Here is a 19,606-nt window from a genome sequence, read left to right on the forward strand (position 1 = left end):
TTTCTTCCAAGGTGCCTCTGGGTAGACCTGAACCTCCAGTCTTTGAATGTGTAGACCATTTACACTACCCAAGGACTCCTGTATAAAGACATATAAGATGTTAAAGGAAGCGTACTCTCTGTCCTTTCCCTGCTGAGTAACTGGTAAATAGAACAGAGGGCTAACTTTCTTGCAGGTAGCTCTACTATCTGTTCCTGGGTGGAATGGTAAGTGTGGATGTGAGTTCACGAGTAAGCCAATAGCATAACAGTCTTTCCTGAGCCAATGCCAAATATCTAGTTAAAACCAGCAATATAGAATTTCTCTCTAATGGGACTTACATACAGTAAATTCAGTAACAACCTCATTTTGAGGATATGATATTTGATAGAGCTAGAAAGCCAATTTTGGGACCTTGTTTTTTATGCTCCTCATTGCACATAGAAATGTCTTTATGGAACTACAAATTAAAGTTGTTGCTGGCCTTTGTAGAGGTCAATATAAGATTCATTTGTTATTATGGTTTGATGTCATTTTAAATTGTTCATTCACTACACACTATGTCCAAGGCAAACCCACCCAGCAGCACCATGGAAGAAGGGCCTGGTGATCTCCTTCCATAAGGATTACAGCCAAGAAAACCCTATGGAGCAGTTCTAGCCTGTAACACATGGGGTGCTATAAATAGGAATCAACTAAACAGCAATAGGACCTTGGAGCTTTTGTTTTTTATGTGCAAGGTATAGTTGTGGAAACCCTGTGGTGTAGTGGTTAAGAGCTACAGCTGCTAACGAAAAGGTCAGTAGTTCGAATATACTGGGTGCTCCTTGGAAACTCTATGGGGCAGTTCTACTCTGTCCTGTAGGGTTGCTATGAGTCAGAATTGACTCAATGGCAATTTTTTTTTTTTTTGGTGTAATTGTTAATACATTTGGAGATTCCCCCCCCTCTTTTGCTATCCAAATGGCCCTCATACAGGCCACATAAACATTTCATGTGGTAAATTCTTATTTAGTCAGTTCCAGGAAAAAATTCTATCTTTGAAGATATTTTTTTACTTTCTTTTGTCAGCAAATGGAAAGTTTGCAACAATGTGTTTTCTTTTCTGCCTTAACTGCCAAAAAACTTAGAGCCAAATTCTAGCAACAGCCTTATCTTCCGAGCTTGGCAGCATCTACTCTTTCGGTTTCCTTTGGTTGGTCTTTGTTCTGTTTTTATCCCTAATTGACCTATTCTACATTTTTTAAATTGTAAGCTACTGCAAACATATTTGGGGGAAGGGCCAGCCATTTGTTTTCATATGCCTTTAATTTGACATGTAGTACGTGCTTGACTTACCCTAGCTCTAGTGAGAAAGGAATGTGATGGATGTATCTGAGGGATGGGGGGTTGTGGGGGAGAGCAACAAGAAAGTATGCAAGAAGCAGAAGAAAACAATGGAATAGTTCAAAGGATTTTGGAACATGGTTTCTGAAGATGCTTTAAAGCACTATTTGTCAGCATATGAAAGGCTAAGCACGAGGCCTTCCAGAAATGTTCACCGGTGGTGGTGTAGCTGTGCCCAATGAGTTCACATTTGACATGCCGGTTTCACTGTGAGTCTTTGACCTTGGAGGATAAGTGACATTGAATTGTTTGTTGTCTGTGCAGTACTATTCCTCAGCCTAATTTTTCTCTCTTGTCATCTGTCATAAATTATGATGTGCTGAAATCAGCAAAAAGAGCCATTTGCACTCCCTGTTGAGGCAGCCCTCCGTGGTGGTCTCATTGGCTGACATGTGAGGATCTGCTGCAAGCTGGTATCTACCATGCAGGTCTTTCCAACCCTAAGAACTTTGCTGGAATACTTGCTCAGCTCACTTCCAGGGCAAATGCCATGGGGGGACAGGAGTAAGCACACCTTCCTTCTCGTCACTAGTGTTAGACTCACAGTTGTCTATTGGTAAGCCATGCAATCACATGGTGAGTTCTGAAGATAATTGAGCTACTCAAGAGAAAGGTGTTTATTGATTTTAAAACAGTATTTACAAAGAAATAGAAAGTTGTAAAGAACTTTTCTGGTTAAAGAATAGATCTCGGCTATTTTCATATGTTTCTTGTATAAATTATTCTTCCAAGCATTGTATTTATTTGAGATTGGGGGCAAGAAATTGTCCTTTCTCTGAAAAGCTTTTCGTCTTTGGGAAAGTGCAAGTGGACGTTTGTAGATAATGATACTGTTTGATCACTGAGCTAGCATTAATTAGTTACTTTTATTTTGAAGACTAAATTTACTAAGATTATATGTAAATATGCACGTGGATGTTCCCAGCTGTGAGTCTTTCAACTAAGCTAGGAAAAAAAAAACTGAGAAAAATCCTTTTTTTTTTTTTTTTGTGAAAATAAACCTCAATACCAATTTTGATGCAAGTGTGTAATTAAAATATTATGATACCAACTACCTGTATTTTTTTAAACAGAGATGCTCATATATGAAGAATGAGCATTGTGGTGGATTTGGAAGGACTCTGTACATTCAGAGATTCTTTAAGGGGTTAGTATTAGACACACTTGGGGTCACCATGAATTGGAGCCGAGTGGTTCGTTGTTGGTTTATACATACAGGATATGCATAATAGCTGGTAACAGAAGATTCTGGGGTGGACTGAGGGATTATGCAGTGAGGTATGTGTTGTTAGCCCCAAATTACAGCATGTGAGACAAAGAAAACAGGTACTGAACTTAATGAACCACATTAATGGCCTCAGCTCCTCCTCCTAATACCTCTTGGTGCATTACTGCTATTTAGACTGGGAGGCACGCATTGACAGCCACGGGAGGATCTTTTATGTGGATCATGTAAATAGAACCACGACATGGCAGCGGCCGACAGCTCCCCCAGCCCCACAGATGCTTCAGAGATCCAACTCCATCCAGCAAATGGAGCAGTTGAACCGGCGGTAAGGATGGGTACCTTCCTGTTGCTGTTCTATTTTATGGTTGGACTGATTTTTTACATGGCACAAAGTCGAAGACGTGGTGTCTCTTTCATCTGTGGGTGTCTTGTCATTAAGGTGTAGCTCTTACTCTTTTGATTCACAGACTTCTTTGAACTTCTCTTGGGTAAAAAATAATACATACATATACATACAGTTTGGAAACTGGAGAGAACATAAGTAGTGATGACCCCTATAGTCAGCCCAAGGTGTTGATTTTCAGGAAGACAACATATACATTCTAAATTTGCATCCAGATAACTTTTAGAATCTCAAGGGTCTTCATTTTGGGCCCTGGTGACGCAGTGGTTAAGATCTCGACTGCTAAGCAAAAGGTTGGCAGTTCAGATCCTTGGAAACCCTATGGGGCAGTTCTACTCTGTTCTGTGGGGTCGCTGTGAGTCGGGATTGACTTGATGGCAGTGGACACTGAGGGAGAAGTTAAGTCCCACTTTTTAGAGTCTCCTGTAATTTAACTCTGGGATCCTGATTTTAGATATCAGAGTATCCGCAGAACCATGACTAATGAGAGGCCTGAGGAAAATACCAGTGCTCTTGATGGGGCAGGGGAGGAAGCTGACTTTCACCAAGCCAGTGCAGGTAAGAGCCTTTGGGTTGGTTTGCTTTTTTGTTTTTTTCCAGGCTCATGAAAGTAGAAAGAAAATAAATAGGGATTTCTAAGAAATGAAGGCTTTTCCTTTAGAGAACTTTTGATCTTCAGTAAGATCTGGTAGTCCAACTCCAAAAGCACAATTCACCAAAGACCTCTTTTAATCCTTGACTTTTTATTAGTACTAAGAAAGAATCACAAAACAAAATGGAATATAAATTACTTTAATCTCTGGGTTTGTGGAAGAATGGAAAAAGAACCTCATCAGTTAAAAATTATAAGGATGAATTAAAATGTTAGTAGTCACTAAAAATAGTATTGAGTTCCATTTTAGTATAATTAAGGAGTCCTAAAAAAAAAAAAAAAGGAGTCCTAGGAACCATTAATTGCTTGGCTGCTAACTGATAGGTTGACGGTTCAGATCCACACAGCAGCTCCATGGGAGGAAGACCTGATGATCTGCTCCATAAAGATTACAGCCTAGAAAGCCCTGTGGGGCAGTTCTGCTCTGTCACTTGGGGTCACTGTGAGTTGAAATCAACTCGATGGCACCTAACAACAAAAGCAGTCAGGTTTTATGTCTTCATTTATACCAAAGAAAAAGTATTTTGAGGATTAAAATAACAACAAATGATATAGATAATTCTTTGGTTCTTTTTAAATATTATAGGTTGAAGTAAATAGATGTATTTCCACCATGTGGAAAGATTCCCCTGAATGCCTCTGTGGTCTGTTTCATCTAGATTTCCGACGGGAGAACGTTCTTCCCCACTCTACCTCCAGATCCAGGCTCACGTTGCTGTTACAGTCTCCCCCTGTGAAGTTCCTCATCAGCCCAGAGTTCTTCACCGTGCTGCATTCCAACCCTGTGAGTACCGAATCTGAAAGATTGTGGTGGAAAAAGAAACAGGCCAGACAAAATTACCTTAACAGTAAGAATGATAATAAAAAAATAGGAATGATAATAGCTAGTGTTTATTGAGCCCTAAGCTCTGTATTAAGTGTTATGTGTACATTAACACATTTAGTCCAAACAAACCTATGAGTTAGACTAAAACTCCCTTTTTTTCACACCAAGAAACTAAAGCACAGAGAGGTTAAGTAACATTCTCAAGGTTCTGTAACTACTAAGTGGTGTTGGGAATAAAGTCCCAGGGTTACTGACTCCAGAATCCACACTCTTAATAACCACATTATACTGCTTATACAAATATAAATGAAATGTCTGAGCATTGACAACAGGCAGTCGGCAGACTGGGCTTTGAGATTATGGCATAGGCTCTCAGAAGGGAAGACCCCAAAGCAGACCTCTTGCCATTTGAGTTGATTCCGACTCCTGGTGACCCCATGTGTTAGAGAGTAGAACTGAGCTCCGTAGGGTTTTCTTGGCTGTAATCTTTTTGGGAGCAGATCCCTAGGCTTTCTTCTATGGCACCGCTGGGTGAGTTTGAATCACCAGCCTTTTAATTGGTAGCTGAGAGCAAACCATTTGCACCAAATGAGACCTGTGGAAGAAAGAATATAAAATTTATACATTGAGGTTGTCTGAAAAATAAATCAATAAATTGGGGAGAATATTAAAAATATATGAAGCTTGTGTGGGAAATCAATGTTTAAAAAATTTTTTTAAAGATGGCATGGTGAAATCTTTAAAGTGAAGTAGATTTAAATTTCCCTTCTTTTAATAATGTGCCTACTCTAGAAACTCTACCTCTCTGATTTCACTAAAGAGATCTAAAAATAACAAATTTTATAAGAAACTTTAGCATTTTAGTCATTGTAGTCATTGTTTTGCATAGAGAGAAATTATTTTGACTGTCTTCCTTTCATTTCCTCCAGCCCTGACTTTTAACTAAAATTCTACCCCCTTTCCTGATCTTAACCAAAAAATCACTTCCCTGCCACATTAAACACTCATGGCAACCACTTTCTCTAACTCGACTTACACTCTCTCTTCCCACATTTGTTTTGGAGTTGCAACCTGGAATAAAATGTGTTTGCTTTTTTAAAAATTTTCACTCAGGAAGCGTTAACCTCCTGGAGGCAGTGGGGTATATGAAGCCCATGGGACAGCAGTGAAAAATGTTCAACAATTTGTTTTGTGATCATGCAGCATGATATCTGTCTAAAACATTTCTAGAAAAAAGAGAAGGGTTTGAAAATATTATATAAATTAAGCATAAACAGTTGTGAAGAAGAGCATAAGGATGTGATAGAAGAATTAGCTAGAAAGCATTCTTTGCAATATGAGTCCTAAGTTTTATCGTGAAATAAATAATGGACATTGGTTGGCAAAATTGAAGTAGGTGGTCCTTCTAGGAGGAGATGCTCATGACATCCTCAAGACAGAAATGGGAAAACTTGTCTTTATATGCATAATGAGTTATTTCATTCATCCAATAAATAATATTCAAAGCATGATTTATGCTAGGAATTCTATTTAGTGCCACAGATACAGTGGAGAATAAGATCAAATTCTTGCCCTCTTGGTGGGTAGAAAAGAAGGGCAACTTTAGAAAAATGGTTATGGAATGTCTGCCTGAAGAAATAGTTTTGTGTTGAAAACTGAAAGGGGAGAAGTCATCAGCTATGGGAGGAGCCAGAGGAAGCTCATTTCAAGCCATTGAAACAGCAAGTGTAGGGACAGAAGGGCTGCCATGCAGTGATAGAAAGAGACAGTGGTGTGATATTAGGTTGCAAAGTTTCAGGATCCAGGTCATGGAGAAGGCTGTGGTACATGGCAAGGAGTCTTTATTTTATTCTGAGGGCAGTTGGAAGCCATGATACACTAAGAGTGACATGCTTCAATTTGAAGACTGGAGAAGGGCAAAAGTGAGAGTGACTAGAAAGAAGTCAGTGACAGTGGTCCATGGGAAAGATGATGATGATGAGAATCATGATGTTGGCATAGAGCTGGAGATTCAAGGGATATTTTGAAGGTAGAATCAGTATGACTTGGTAGAAAGTTGGTGTTACGGACAAGGGAAAAAGAGAAATCAAGAAATAGCTTTAGGGCTTTGGTTTAACAAAGGAATTAATGTTGTTGGATCAGTGGTGCTAATGTGGGGATAAATGAGCTCTAAATTTAATTAGGTGTGATAGGTGTGGTTACTGTTGAGGTGTTTGGATGTAACATGATGGACAAAGAGAGATCACTCTGCATGTCTCTGAGGCCTGAGGGAGTGGCTTGCTGAAGATATTAATTAGAGGAAGGCTGTCTAAGCTGCAGGAGTCCTAGTGGTGTGGTGGTTAAGCACTTGGCTGCTAACTGAAGGGTCAGCCATTTGAATCCAGCATCCTGCTCTGTGGGAGAAAGATGAGGCAGTCTGTTTCCATAAAGATTTACAGCCTTGGAAACTGTATGGGGCAGTTCTACTCTGTCTTATAGGGTCTCTGTGAGTCAGAATTGACTTGACAGCAGCGGGTTTGTTTTTTGTCTAAGCTGCACATGGAATGATTAGAATGAGAGTAAAACTGACTGTAGAACTCCAGCTATATATAGTCCATTCATCAAGGCATTAAGAGCCTGGAATAGGAGATAAACAAATATAGTAGAAAGACCCAGCATGAGAGAAAACACAGGCAAATAGTTGACGAGGTTTCTTGGCCAAATAGATAGACTAGAAGCTCAAGAAAATGACTCTGAGTGGTAATACATAAATAGTAAATAGATAAACCCAACAAAAAAAATAGATATTACATAGTAAATAAATAATAGGCAAATTAGAAAGAGGGTCTTGGTAAGGGAATGGGAGAAGAACGTAATGAATTTGACAGAACAGATTGTACACATTAAGAAAGGCAGAGTAGACTAAAGGGTGAAATAGACATCAGCATAATCCTATCACCAGGCACTGTCGTGAGATAATTAGTGTGTGCGTATTTATTGATATTAATATATTTCTGTCTTACTTGATTAGCTTAACTTTACAAGTATAAGCATCAGTCTGGCTTTACTGATTATTATCTCCTGTTCAGCTTAGAACAGAGAAGATTTGGGAGGTGAGCAAGCATGAATAGCATGCGACCTGTCCTCAGTGTCATGAAGTCAATCTAGCAACTGTATGTTAATTCTCTGTTGTGTACTAGGCACTGTGCTGAGTCCTAGGCGTACAGGACTTAGAGTATTTCAGACTCAAGGCCCTGGAATCCCAGACTTGAAAACACATTGGAATGCAATTAAATAAGTGATAAGTGCAATAATGGAAGACTGTAGAAAATACTCTGTTGGAGTGAGTGATTAACTCCTAGCGGAAGATGCATGGAAGGAGTTATAGAGGGGTTTGTATTTGAATAGGCTGAATAGGAACTTGCCCTGGAAGCCAGATAAGTAAGAGCTGTAGAAGGAACAGCATTTGCAAAACAAAATACATATGAAGCTGCAGGGTTGTCTTGATAATTATATGGAGGTACTGAAACTGGGTAATTAATATAGCGGTTTGGTGGTGGTGGAGTGTTGAGAGCATAGGATATAAGCAAAAGTTAGATTTGAGCCTTGACGTATAAGCAGAAGCCAGATTATACAAACCTAAACTCATTGATGGCACAGTTCTAGGAGGTGACAGTACAAGAAAGAATGGGCTTATATTTGGAGTTGTTAACTATAAAACAGAAGGTATCATTGCGGAGGTGGGAAGAGCTTTGCACTTGGAGTTGCCTTTGTTTGCTTATTTGTTCATGCATTCATTCAACCAATGTTTATTAAATGCCGACTTGCCAGATATATTCTAGACTCTAGAGATAGAGTAGTTAACAAGATAGACAGGGTTCCTTTTCTCAGGGGAGCATACATTGTAGAGTGGAATATAGGTAGCAAACTAGGGAACAAGAAAAAGATAATTCGGACAGGGGTATGTGGCATGAGGAAACTAATGACAGTAAGGATGGGCTGGAGCAATGGGAAGGCGAAGGAGGCTCTGCTTTAAGTCGGTGGACTGGGAAGGCCTCTCTGAGGGAGCAATATGCAAACTACTGTAAAATATAAGAAGCCAGTCAGGTAAAGTTTGGGAGAACTTGCCTTGCAAAGGAAGAGCAAAGGCTCAAGGATACCAATGAGTTTGGCGTGGTACCTAATAAGGGCAGAGAGGTGGGCAGGACTGGATAACTAGGGCTGGTAGGACCTGGCAAGGAGTTTGGACTTCATTCTAAATGGAGGGGGAAGCCATTGGAGGGTTTCCTATAGAGGAATAATTTAGATTTTTTAAAAGTTCATCCTAGCTGTTAGGCAAGAGAATGGGTTTTAGAGGGAATCTGTAGGGTTGCTATGAGTTGGAATCAACTGGACGCAATAGTTTTGGGGTTTTTTTTGTTGTTGTTGTTGTTACTGTGCTACTATAACAGAAATACCACAAGTGGGTGCCTTTAAAGAACAGAAGTTTATATTCTCACAGTTTGGGAAGCTAGAAGTCTGAATTCAGGGTGTGGCTCTAGGAGGAGGTCCTTCTTTGTCTGTTTCAGCCTGTAGCTACCAGCAATCCTTGGTGTCCCTGGGCTTATAGAATCATCTGCCTTTGTCGTCATCCAGTAGCCTCTGTCTTCCCCTCTGTCAGCTTCCCTCTGTGTCTAATCTGCTGTTTTATAACTGAGAAGTGATTAGGTTTAGAACAAGTCTCATTAATCTGTTCCCAAACAGGATTACATCCTCAGGTATAGGGATTAGGATTCTAATACATTTTGAAGGGACACAGTTCAGTCCTTAACAGGGCATGATAGGCATCAGGGAGACTAGTGAGAAAGGCTCTTGCGGTGAGGCATGGAGGGGGCTGGACTAGGACAGCAGCAATAGAGACGGCGACAAGTGGATGAAATCGGGATGTATATGGGGGCAGTGCTGAGATTCCTGTCAATGAATCAGAATGTGGGGGTAAGAGAAAGAAGGACTTTAGTAAGTGCAGCTGGTTGGATGGAAATGTTCAGTGGTTTGCTGGTAAATGTTTATCAGTCAGCTCTCTGGGAAAAAATATGTGTGTGTGTGTGTGTGCACATACATGTAACACACACATATCTTTATTATAAATTTTACTAATAGGATATGTACTGTACAGTTTAGAAACAGTAATGAAATATACATAGAATGCTTTTGTTGAATTTGCCTAACTCTTGTTGTAATTCATGAACAAGTGTGGTTCCAACATGAATGCTTTAATTTATGTTAACCAGACAAAAACAAAACAAAGCAGGTATTTGTATGTCAGAACTTCACACTCCTTTGTCAATGAAGTCAGCAACTTTTTTGCAGAACCACATGATAGCTCTGAGTATTGGACCAACATTTCCTCATTTTTTTTTTAACTGTTCACCATGTAACAGCACACTTTCAAGTTTGATCTGTATTACTAGCATTTTCTTTATCACTGTCTTACATCTAGACAAGAGGGCAGCAAAATTTTTTTTGTAAAGGGCCAAGAAAGTAAATATTTTATACTTTGTATGCCAAGGACAATATGTAAATGAATGGGCATGGTTGTGTTCCAATAAAACTTTGTTTACAAAACCAGGCTTTTGGCATTAGTGGTTGGTGTGTAATTTTAAATAATAATCATATTAACTAGTCTTCCTTGTAGGCGTATGGATTTTATCCTATCACTGACAGCATTTACTTCAGGATAGGTCTTGAAATCTCCTTTTGACAATGTGAAGCCATTCCTCTTCAATTTGTCATTCCCAGCATAGTAAAAAAACCAAAAACCCAGTGCCTTCGAGTCGATTCCGACTCATAGTGACCCTATAGGACGGAGTAGAACTGCCCCATAGAGTTTCCAGGGAGCGCCTGGCAGATTTGAACTGCCGACCCTTTGGTTAGCAGCCGTAGCACTTAACCACTACGCCATCCTGGCATAATAATTTTCCAGTTCAAAATGGCCAATACCAGTCCATTTCAGCTCACTAGTATCCACGATACTGATCTTCAAGCATTCAATTTCATATTTGATAACTTCCAGTTTTCCTAGATTGACACTTTGTACCTTCCATGTTACAATTATTAATGGATATTTGGAGCTGTTTTGTGTTATTTTATTTTTTCATTCTGAGTTGTGCCACGTCTCCAGGTGAAGGTCCTGACAGCTTGACTCCATCCATGTCATTAAGGTCGCATGTACTTTGAGGAGACAGATCTTCCCCAATTGTATTTTGAGTGCCTCCAACCCGAGGGACTCGTCTTCCAGCACTATGTCAGACAACATTCCACTGCTATTCATAAGATTTTCATTGGCCAGTTTTTTTAGAAATAGATCTCCAGGCCCTTCTTCTAGTCTGTCTTAGTTTGGAAACTCTGCTGAAATCTGTCCACCAGGAGTGAATTTGCTGGTATTTGAAATACCAGTGGCATAGCTTCCAGCATCACAGCAACACCCAGGCCACCACAGTATGACAAGCTGTTATGGCTGAGTAATATTCCATTGTATGGATATATCACACTTTATTTATCCATTCATCTTTTGGTAGACACAGGTTGTTTTCATCTTTGGCTGTGATCAGTAATGCTGCAGTGAACACTGGTATACAAGTATCTGTTCGGTAAACTTTAAAAAATAAATGCATATTTTTGATCCCCAAACCTTAGAAATTCTGGTTCAGAGATTCCTTAAGTGATTCTGATGCAATTAATCTAGAATTTGGGGGACACCTTGTATAATAAGAAATTACATTAAATAACCTCATTACCTTTATCACAGCTGTAACTCATCTGTACTTTTGACAACTAGTTTTCACCATATGAAAATACTATAGTCCTTACAAGTTTTTTGCTTATTCTGTTTTCCTGTTGTTGTTTTTGTTGTCTTCCCCTTTTTCTAGTTGGGCATGACTTGAAAGATCTTTTGCCGGGCAACCCATCTTGATTTTAAAGTATCCTTTCTAAAGCATCTTAATTTTATTCCTGCTTGAACTGCATCCATTTCTGGCTAAAAAGATGATCTATGCAGTGCTGCCGTGCATTTTTATAAGATTTAAATTCTGTTGAGTTTAGGAAGGCTGTTTTCCCTAATTTACATATGGCAGAAATTAAATAGGTGGATTTTCCTTACCAATAGCCTCAAGGTTTGAATTCAGGGGAATAAGTTTGACAGTGCTTTATAGAGAGCATTACTTGCTGGAATTTTTTTTCTAGATTACAGAAAATGTAACAAAGTGAATGACTTTATTTGGTCTCAGGATTTTAAGATTTATTTTATAGCCTTTTTATTTTGCTTGATTATTTATGCTCTACAAGTGCTTCAGTAGATTTTCTGTTTATATTATTGAAATTTTCCAACATACAAAAGGGATCTTAATTTAAAGGCTTTCTTAATTCTATTTTTATGATTTGAAGATGTCAGTTCATGTTGAAGGACAGTCATGAAAAATAGATTTTATGTCAGTAATTTACCTAATCATCTTTACTGAAAAGAACAAAATTAAGTAGATATATGGTTGTCATAGCTCTCAAGAGAAACTTGGAAAACCAGTTTTTTATTTTTTGCATTGTGATTGCTTTAAGATACATTCTACTGCCCTCTGCTGGTTTTCATAAAATTTGATTTCGTTATTATTAACCCAAAAGAAAACTCTGCTGGTTTTCGTAAAATTTGATTTCGTTATTATTAGAGCTGTCTTTTATAGTTGATGTGCATATATTTGTCTAGTTAATGTCATACATAAATATATTGCATTATATGCAGCTGAATAATGTTTTCAGAATGCATGCTAAATAATTATTACTCTGGCTTTTAATGAGCTCCAGAAATACATTAATCCCAGAATCAAAACCCCTGAGTGTACTTACTGAAGAAAAACTCCAAAATCATAAATAAATCACAAATGTATTCTCAGAATTTCTGCTATTGCAAAATAGATTGATAAGTGTGGTTAGTTTTGTTATAAGTTGAAATTTTTCCTCCATTTTACTCTTCAGCTAGATGAAAACAATGTAAAAGCCTTTATCATTAAAAATATTATGAAGACAGTCTGTGTAAGACAGTACTGTTTCCACATCCTAGCAGACATCTATGGAAACTGCATTTCTTGATTTTGTTTATGATAAATTTTATTTAATGAATAAGTTGTTGTGTGCCATTGTGTTGATTCCAAGTCATAGTGACCCTATAGGACAGAGTAGAACTCCCCCATAGGATTTTCTTGGCTGTAATTTTTACTGAAGCAGTTCGCCAGGTCTTTTCTCTTGCAGAGCAGCTGGTGAGTTTGAAACTTCAATCTTTTGGTTAGTAGCCTTAACCATTTTACAACCAGGCCTCCTTGAATAGTGTATAAAAGTACACAAATCTGCTCCCTTGTGACTATGAGAAATGTTTGCTAAAGATTTCATAATGAAAAATTGTATCTAGCACTAATGTACTTCACTGAGTTATTGACTAGAACAGAATTAGGTGAAATTGGGACTGGGTCAGGTAATCTAGAACATGTGGTCACACTAAGGAAAAACCTGCAAAAAATAAAAACAAAAAAGGGATGATTATTATTTGCACTGTGGTTGATTGATGAGAAATGAACTATTTACGCATAATTTTCTTATTCTGCATTTACATGGCAGTAACATTCTCCTCAACTGCTGTCAATGCTTTTCACTTCAATACCCCAAACACCTAACAAAAAATTAAAAATACATGTTTAAACTCTATGGACTGTTATTTTAATAAAATTCCACTAAAGAATTCACTCAACCATCGAGCTTTTATTTCCTGCTTATTGTTGGTTGAGTAGGTTCCGACTCATAGCGACTCTATTTGCAACAGAATGAAACACTGCCAGGCCATGTGCCATCCTCATGATTATTGTTATGCTTGAGCCGATTGTTGTAGCCACTGTGTCAGTCTATTTCTTTGAGGGTTTTCCTCTTTTTCAGTGACCCTCTACCTTACCAAGCGTGATGTCCTTCTCCAGGAACTGACCCCACCTAATGACATGTCCAAAGTATGTGAGACAAAGGCTCCCCATCCTTGCTTCTAAGGACTATTCTGGCTGTACTTCATCCAAGACAGATTTGTTTGTTCTTCTGACAGTCCATAGTATATTCAGTATTGTTTGCCAACACCGTAATCCAAAGGCATCAATTCTTCCTTATTCATTGCCCAGCTTTTGCATGCATATGAAGCAATTGAAAACACCATGGCTTGGGTCAGGCAGACTTTAGTTATTTCTTGCTAGGGAGATAAAAAAAAAAACAAAGAAGGAGGGTTTGGAAAGGGAGTTTGGGAATTAAGAAAGAATAACTGAAAAGAAAAAATTTAAATCATGCAAAGGAAAAGTTTGTGTCCTTTAAGAAACTCTTAAAAGGGCTTTATTTTCTAGTAACAATTACCAACTTGCTTTACTACCTTACCCCAAGCAGCTTCCCAGGTGAAATCATTCTGTGCGTTATTGTTAGAGGGAAACCCTGGTGGCATAGTGGCTAAGTGCTATGGCTGCTAACCAAAGGGTCGGCAGTTTGAATCCACCAGGCACTCCTTGGAAACTCTATGGGGTAGTTCTACCCTGTCCTATAGGTTCGCTATGAGCCAGAATCGACTCAATGGCACTGGGTTTGGTTTTTGGTTTATTTTTGTTAGAATATGTTACAAAATAGGCCACATTTTCCTTTTCCTAATCTACTTTTGTTTCAGATAGATAAAATTCATTTACTACATCTTTTTTTCTAAGACAAAAGAATACAGAAAAGGAGCCTCCCCCAGTTAGAACCCACCAGTCAGAAGAGACTCTGAAAATTGCTCTTGAATGTAGAGTAGCTAAAGCAAAAAGAAGAAATGATTAAGTAAAAGAGCTGAACAGAAGATTTCAAAGGGTACCTCGAGAAGACAAAGTATTGTAGGACCTGGAGATAGAAAACCAAAAGGGAAGAACACACTTGGCATTTCTCAAGCTGAAAGAACTAAAGAAAAAATTCAAGCTTCAAGTTGCAATATTGAAGAATTCTGTGGGCAAAAAATTGAACGATATGGGAAATATCAAAAGAATTTATACCTTTACCATTTTAATTTTCACGTTGTTGTCGTTAGGTGCGTCAAGTCAGTTCTAACTCATAGCGACTCTGTGTAGTTCTAGCAGACAGTAACTGCTTCAAGTCCTCTTCACTTTCAGCAAGCAACGTTGTGTCATCTGCACATCACAGGTTGTTAATGAGTCTTCTTAGGAATGATTACAGCGTTTAGTATAGATTACACCTTAACATACGGAAAAAAAAATCTTCACAACTGGACCAGTAAGCAACATCATGATAAGCAGAGAAAAGGTTGAGGTTGTCAAGGATTTCATTTTACTTGGATCTGTAGTCAGCATCATGGAAGCAGCAGTCAAGAAATAAATGTATTTTTTTTTGAAGCAAATCTGCTTCAAAAAACTTTATCCTTTTGAGCAACCAGGCCTTTCTCATCTCTTTATTCTCAGGGCTTAGCACAGGGCTTAGCTCAAAATCAATGAAAGGTTATGAGACCCTTCTTTAGTTAATAAAAACTGGAATTCTTGCCTAACATCATCAAAGACTAAAAGTAGAAAATAATTTTACTCCTAGCATTTACTTGCTATAACATTATACTGCTGCATATATTCTTCTAAGGCACCCTGGTGGCACAATGATTAAGCTGTAAAGATTACAGCCTAGGAAATCTTATGGGGCAGTTCTACTCTGTCATATAGTGTCACTATGAGTTGGAATTGACTGAAAGGCACACAACAAAAACGATATTAATTTGTCGTAACATTATGCTGCTATATATTCTCTTACTTCTGCTTTGTATTTTTATAGGTTTTTTTTTTTTTTTTTTTACCTCTTCAGAGCACTTTCACATCCTTTGTCCCACTGGATTTGTATCTCACACTCCTTTGAGGGAAGCAAAGCAGTTATTACTATCCCATGTTACAGTTAAGCACATTAAGACAGATGTGAGGTGACTTCCATTGTCTCTGCCCAGGAGTAGAGCTGTGATTAGAATGCTCACTGTAGTTCCAAATGAGCTGGGGTGTAAGTATCCTTCCTGAACTATATACATTTGCATATTCAAAAGTGTTTTCCTTATGAAATAAGCAGTCTGGAAGGATGTTCTTTTTCACCTTAAATGTTTTATATAGACCTTAACAACGGTGTTCATATTATTCAGACTTGAAAGGCTGTGGCTCTAAATTTTGTTAATAGCTACTAATGAGAGAGATCTTTTATTGTACTTGATGTACTTTGATAGATGATTTTGCAAAGATCTGTTGAACTCGGTGCTATTTTATGTGTCTCATTGAGTGGAAAAGACGAAGATGAAAGGACATAATTATCAGACCAACTCTAAGATTCCTGTGCTTAAAGAGCTGTCCAACTTGAGGGAATTGCGTAAGAGTTCAAGCCTGAGTCTGGGCCCTGATTGCCACTACTTTTTGCCCGAATGAAGGTCTGCTTTTCTTTAGCAGAATGAGAATAATTTCGGGTGCTCTAGATAAAGAATCAGGATGTGGCCTGTTTACTTTATTATTATTATTTTTTTTTACTGTACTTTAGATGAAGGTTTACAGAACAAACTTGCTTCTCATTAAACAATTAGTACACATATTGTTTTGTGACACTGGTTGCCAACCCCATGACATGTCAATACTCTCCCCTTCTTGAGTTTGAGTTCCCTGTTATCAGCTTTCCTGTCCCCTTCTGTCTTTTCATCCTTGCCCCTGGGCTGGGGTGCCCATTTCTGTTTAGTTACTTTAACTGAGGGGTGGGATTGGGGAGGGGGTTAGAAGGTATAGCTGTTTAGAACCACAGTTAATGTAATGATTTATCCCACAGAATCATCCCACAATAATTTGTCCCCAAAGAAACATACCAAACCCATTGCCATCAAGTCAATTCCAACTCATAGAGGCCATATTGGACAGAGTAGAACTGCCCCATAGAGTTTTCAAGGAGCGCCTGGTGGGTTTGAACTGCCTGCCTTTTGGTTAGCAGCCATAGCGCTTAACCACTATGCCACCAGGGCTTCCCAAATAGACATATTAAGGAATAAAATTTGAAAGCTTAATACCGTTACCACACAAGCTAGTGTGGTGTCAGACCTCTAAGCTTAAATGGCTTATGTGGAAATGTTTCAGCAACACAGAGCCAAATGCAGAAAACAGATGCCTCTTACTGATTGTACTTAAAACTGTAAGGCAAGGTCAGCCATAGGAGAAAATATTACTTAACTGAAATTTGTCTCTGACAACCTCCAGCTTCTTGTATGCGCCTCCTTCTGGGCTTTAATGCAGTCACTTTCTTATTTTCTCATGCTCTAATCGCCCAGAACCCCTGCATAGACCTGCCTGCTTTGGCAGTGCTCTCCGCCCTGAACCTCACAGCTGCTACAGCCAGTGAAACTTCCTTTAATTTAGGCTGTCAGGTTGAAATTGTTATTGTTGTCAGCTGTCATTGAGCCTCCAACTCGTGGTGACCCCTTGCACAATGGAAACGAAACACTTCTGGTCTCCTGCCATTCCCATGATCAGCTGCAGTTTGGACCATTGTGATTCGTAGGATTTTCACTGGCTGATTTGCAGCAGTACATTGCTAGGCCTTTCTTCTTAGTTCATTTTAGTCTGGAGGCTTCTCTGAAACCTGTTCAACATCATAGCAACACGCAAGCCTCCATTGACGGATGGATGGTAGCTGTGCATGAGGTGCACTGGCTGGGAATTGAACTCAGTTCTCTCATACAGATGGCGAGAACTCTACCAGTGAACCACCAATGCCTCGTCGGGTTGAAAAGGACCCCAAAATATCTTATACTGAGGTATACTAAAGAACTAATATTTGAGATGGTTTAATGTGGTCTTCCTACTTCTTTTCTTTTAGTTTATTTTTATAGGGAGTAATATCTCAGCCCCCCAAAAAACAAACCTTTTCCCATTGAGTCAATTCTGAAAATAACAACCCTATAGGGAAGAATAGAACTGAACCATAGGGTTTCAAAGGAGCAGCTGATAGATTAAAACTGCCCATCTTTTGGTTAGCCCCTGAGCTCTTAACCACTGCACCACCAGGTCTCCAAAAGTACCCTAAGTACCTTAATGCAAAGTAAAAAAGTGTATAATGATGGTTAATCAATCATAATAGTCTAGGTTATGCTTTGAGAACAGTGACCCACAAATCTGAGACTTACCCTAACAAAAGTTTCTCATTCTAACTTGGATCATCAGGGTTCTCTGATCCCTGTAGTCACTCAGGGACCCACTATTTCGGACACTGAGGAGCAGCCACTATTTCAGACACTGGTGCTTACTGTGGCAAAGGGAAAGGAACTCTACAGGAACTTACACCAGCAATAAATGCTTTAGCCTGAACATGACAGACACATTTTGAGGGACTCTGGAAAGAAGTAGTGTTGACTGTCATCACATCCTTTTCTCTTTTATCCCCAGTAACTAGCACAGTACTGGGCACAACAAAGACAGTAAATGTTTAATGAAATAAAGTGATTTCCAGCAACTCCGGTTTCTTTTGGGTTTGCCTTGGCTGTCTTAGAAATAACAGAACCCATCAAGTAATACCTAAAGCCTAAAGGCCTCTAGACTTAGTCTTGTGTCCGTGGGATACTAGAGGTAAAAGGAGTTCAAAGTTCTTTCAATCTGTCTGAGAAGATAAGAGTTCTAGGATAGATCATGAACAGCTGGGCATTTTCATGAACATTGTTTTCCCTCTGGTGATCCAAACCTATTGCCATTGAGTCAATTCCAACTCATAGCAACTCTATGGGGCAGAGTAGAACTGCCCCATTGGGTTTCCAAGTCTGTAAATCTTTACAGAAGCAGATTGCCACATCTTTCTCCCATGGAGTAGCTAGTGGGTTCAAACTGCCAATGAGCACTTAACCACTGTGCCACCAGGTTTCCATCTGAGATGATTCAACGGAATAGTTATTGCTACTGTTTGGCATATGGTCGTGTGCAGTAAATATTTGTTGACTGACTTTGTATTTTATTTTGAAGAAGATATTTTTCTCTGCTATTTCCATATGTGTTTCCAGAGTTATTTTGAAGCCTATATACGTGTGTTCTGTACCCTTCAGAAGACGAGACTTAACTATATGTGGTCTATATGTTGCTTTTGTGTGTTACTAGGAGGTTAACATTGGTTCTCCATCCTTTTCTTCAGAGTGCCTACCGCATGTTTACAAACAACACGTGTTTGAAGCACATGATCACCAAAGTCCGGCGGGACACCCATCACTTTGAACGTTACCAACATAACCGGGACCTTGTGGGATTCCTCAACATGTTTGCAAACAAACAGCTGGAGCTGCCGAGGGGCTGGGAAATGAAACATGATCATCAGGGCAAGGTAACATGGGGGAGTTGCTGAGGGGAGCCACTGATTGACTGTGGGCTGCCAGTGGGTTTGGCCCTTGGCCCTACCCTTCAAATGAGGGCCAAAGGCCCTGTGTTAGGAGAAACATTCCATTTTCTGGTTCAAACAAAACCTGAATGAGCAGGTTTTCTATTCTGAAGTAGTGCATGGAGTAGAGAGATTTGAGGAGGATTGCTTGGTGAAACAATCTCTTTTCTCTCGACATTCTTCTACTTGTAATCATTCACTATTTTCTGCTGAGTACAGAAAAGTTTTCTTCAGCAGTTGCACTTCCTTTTCCCCAGTTGTGCAGCTACTGCTACAGAAATTTGAGTAAAAATTTGTGATATTGTTTGGAGAAGGTGCTAGATCACTAAGCAACTTCACAAAGTATGTCTTTTGAACATTGTCCTGGTCTGGGCCTCAGTCTTGTTGGCCCAAGACTCACAGATTGATTAATTTATGATGAGAAATATGTAACTGTCACACAGAGTAATCACATCTGCACTTCCTTTGTAAACAGCTCAACCAGAGAGCCTGGTTATAGTAAGGAGGTTGTTAATGAACAAGAAATTAGAACATGGAAACTTAGTTATTTTTATAAGGTTTTCCTCAGCTAAAGTTTTATTTTTATTTAACTCTTATTTAGAACCTAGACAATCTATTTCTGAGATGGTCTAGGGCTCATACCAAAAACCGAAACCAAATTTGTTGCCGTGGAGTTGATTCCAACCTATAGTGACCCAAGAGAACAGA

General features: G+C 39.0%; 1 protein-coding gene across 2 annotated transcripts in view; it reads left to right on the top strand.

Annotated features, from left to right (window-relative positions):
• The window catches only part of HECW2 (HECT, C2 and WW domain containing E3 ubiquitin protein ligase 2), a 179,710-nt gene that overhangs the window by 57,125 nt on the left and 102,979 nt on the right, over positions 1-19,606 (top strand). For both annotated transcript variants that reach the window (XM_023542646.2, XM_064286869.1), the window contains exons 10-13: positions 2,768-2,918; positions 3,451-3,554; positions 4,308-4,432; positions 18,659-18,844. In XM_023542646.2, the coding sequence (XP_023398414.2) occupies positions 2,768-2,918; positions 3,451-3,554; positions 4,308-4,432; positions 18,659-18,844 (566 nt within the window). The remainder of the gene's footprint in view (positions 1-2,767; positions 2,919-3,450; positions 3,555-4,307; positions 4,433-18,658; positions 18,845-19,606) is intronic.

Source organism: Loxodonta africana, chromosome 6 (genome assembly GCF_030014295.1).
Source record: "Loxodonta africana isolate mLoxAfr1 chromosome 6, mLoxAfr1.hap2, whole genome shotgun sequence".
NCBI lineage: Eukaryota > Metazoa > Chordata > Mammalia > Proboscidea > Elephantidae > Loxodonta > Loxodonta africana.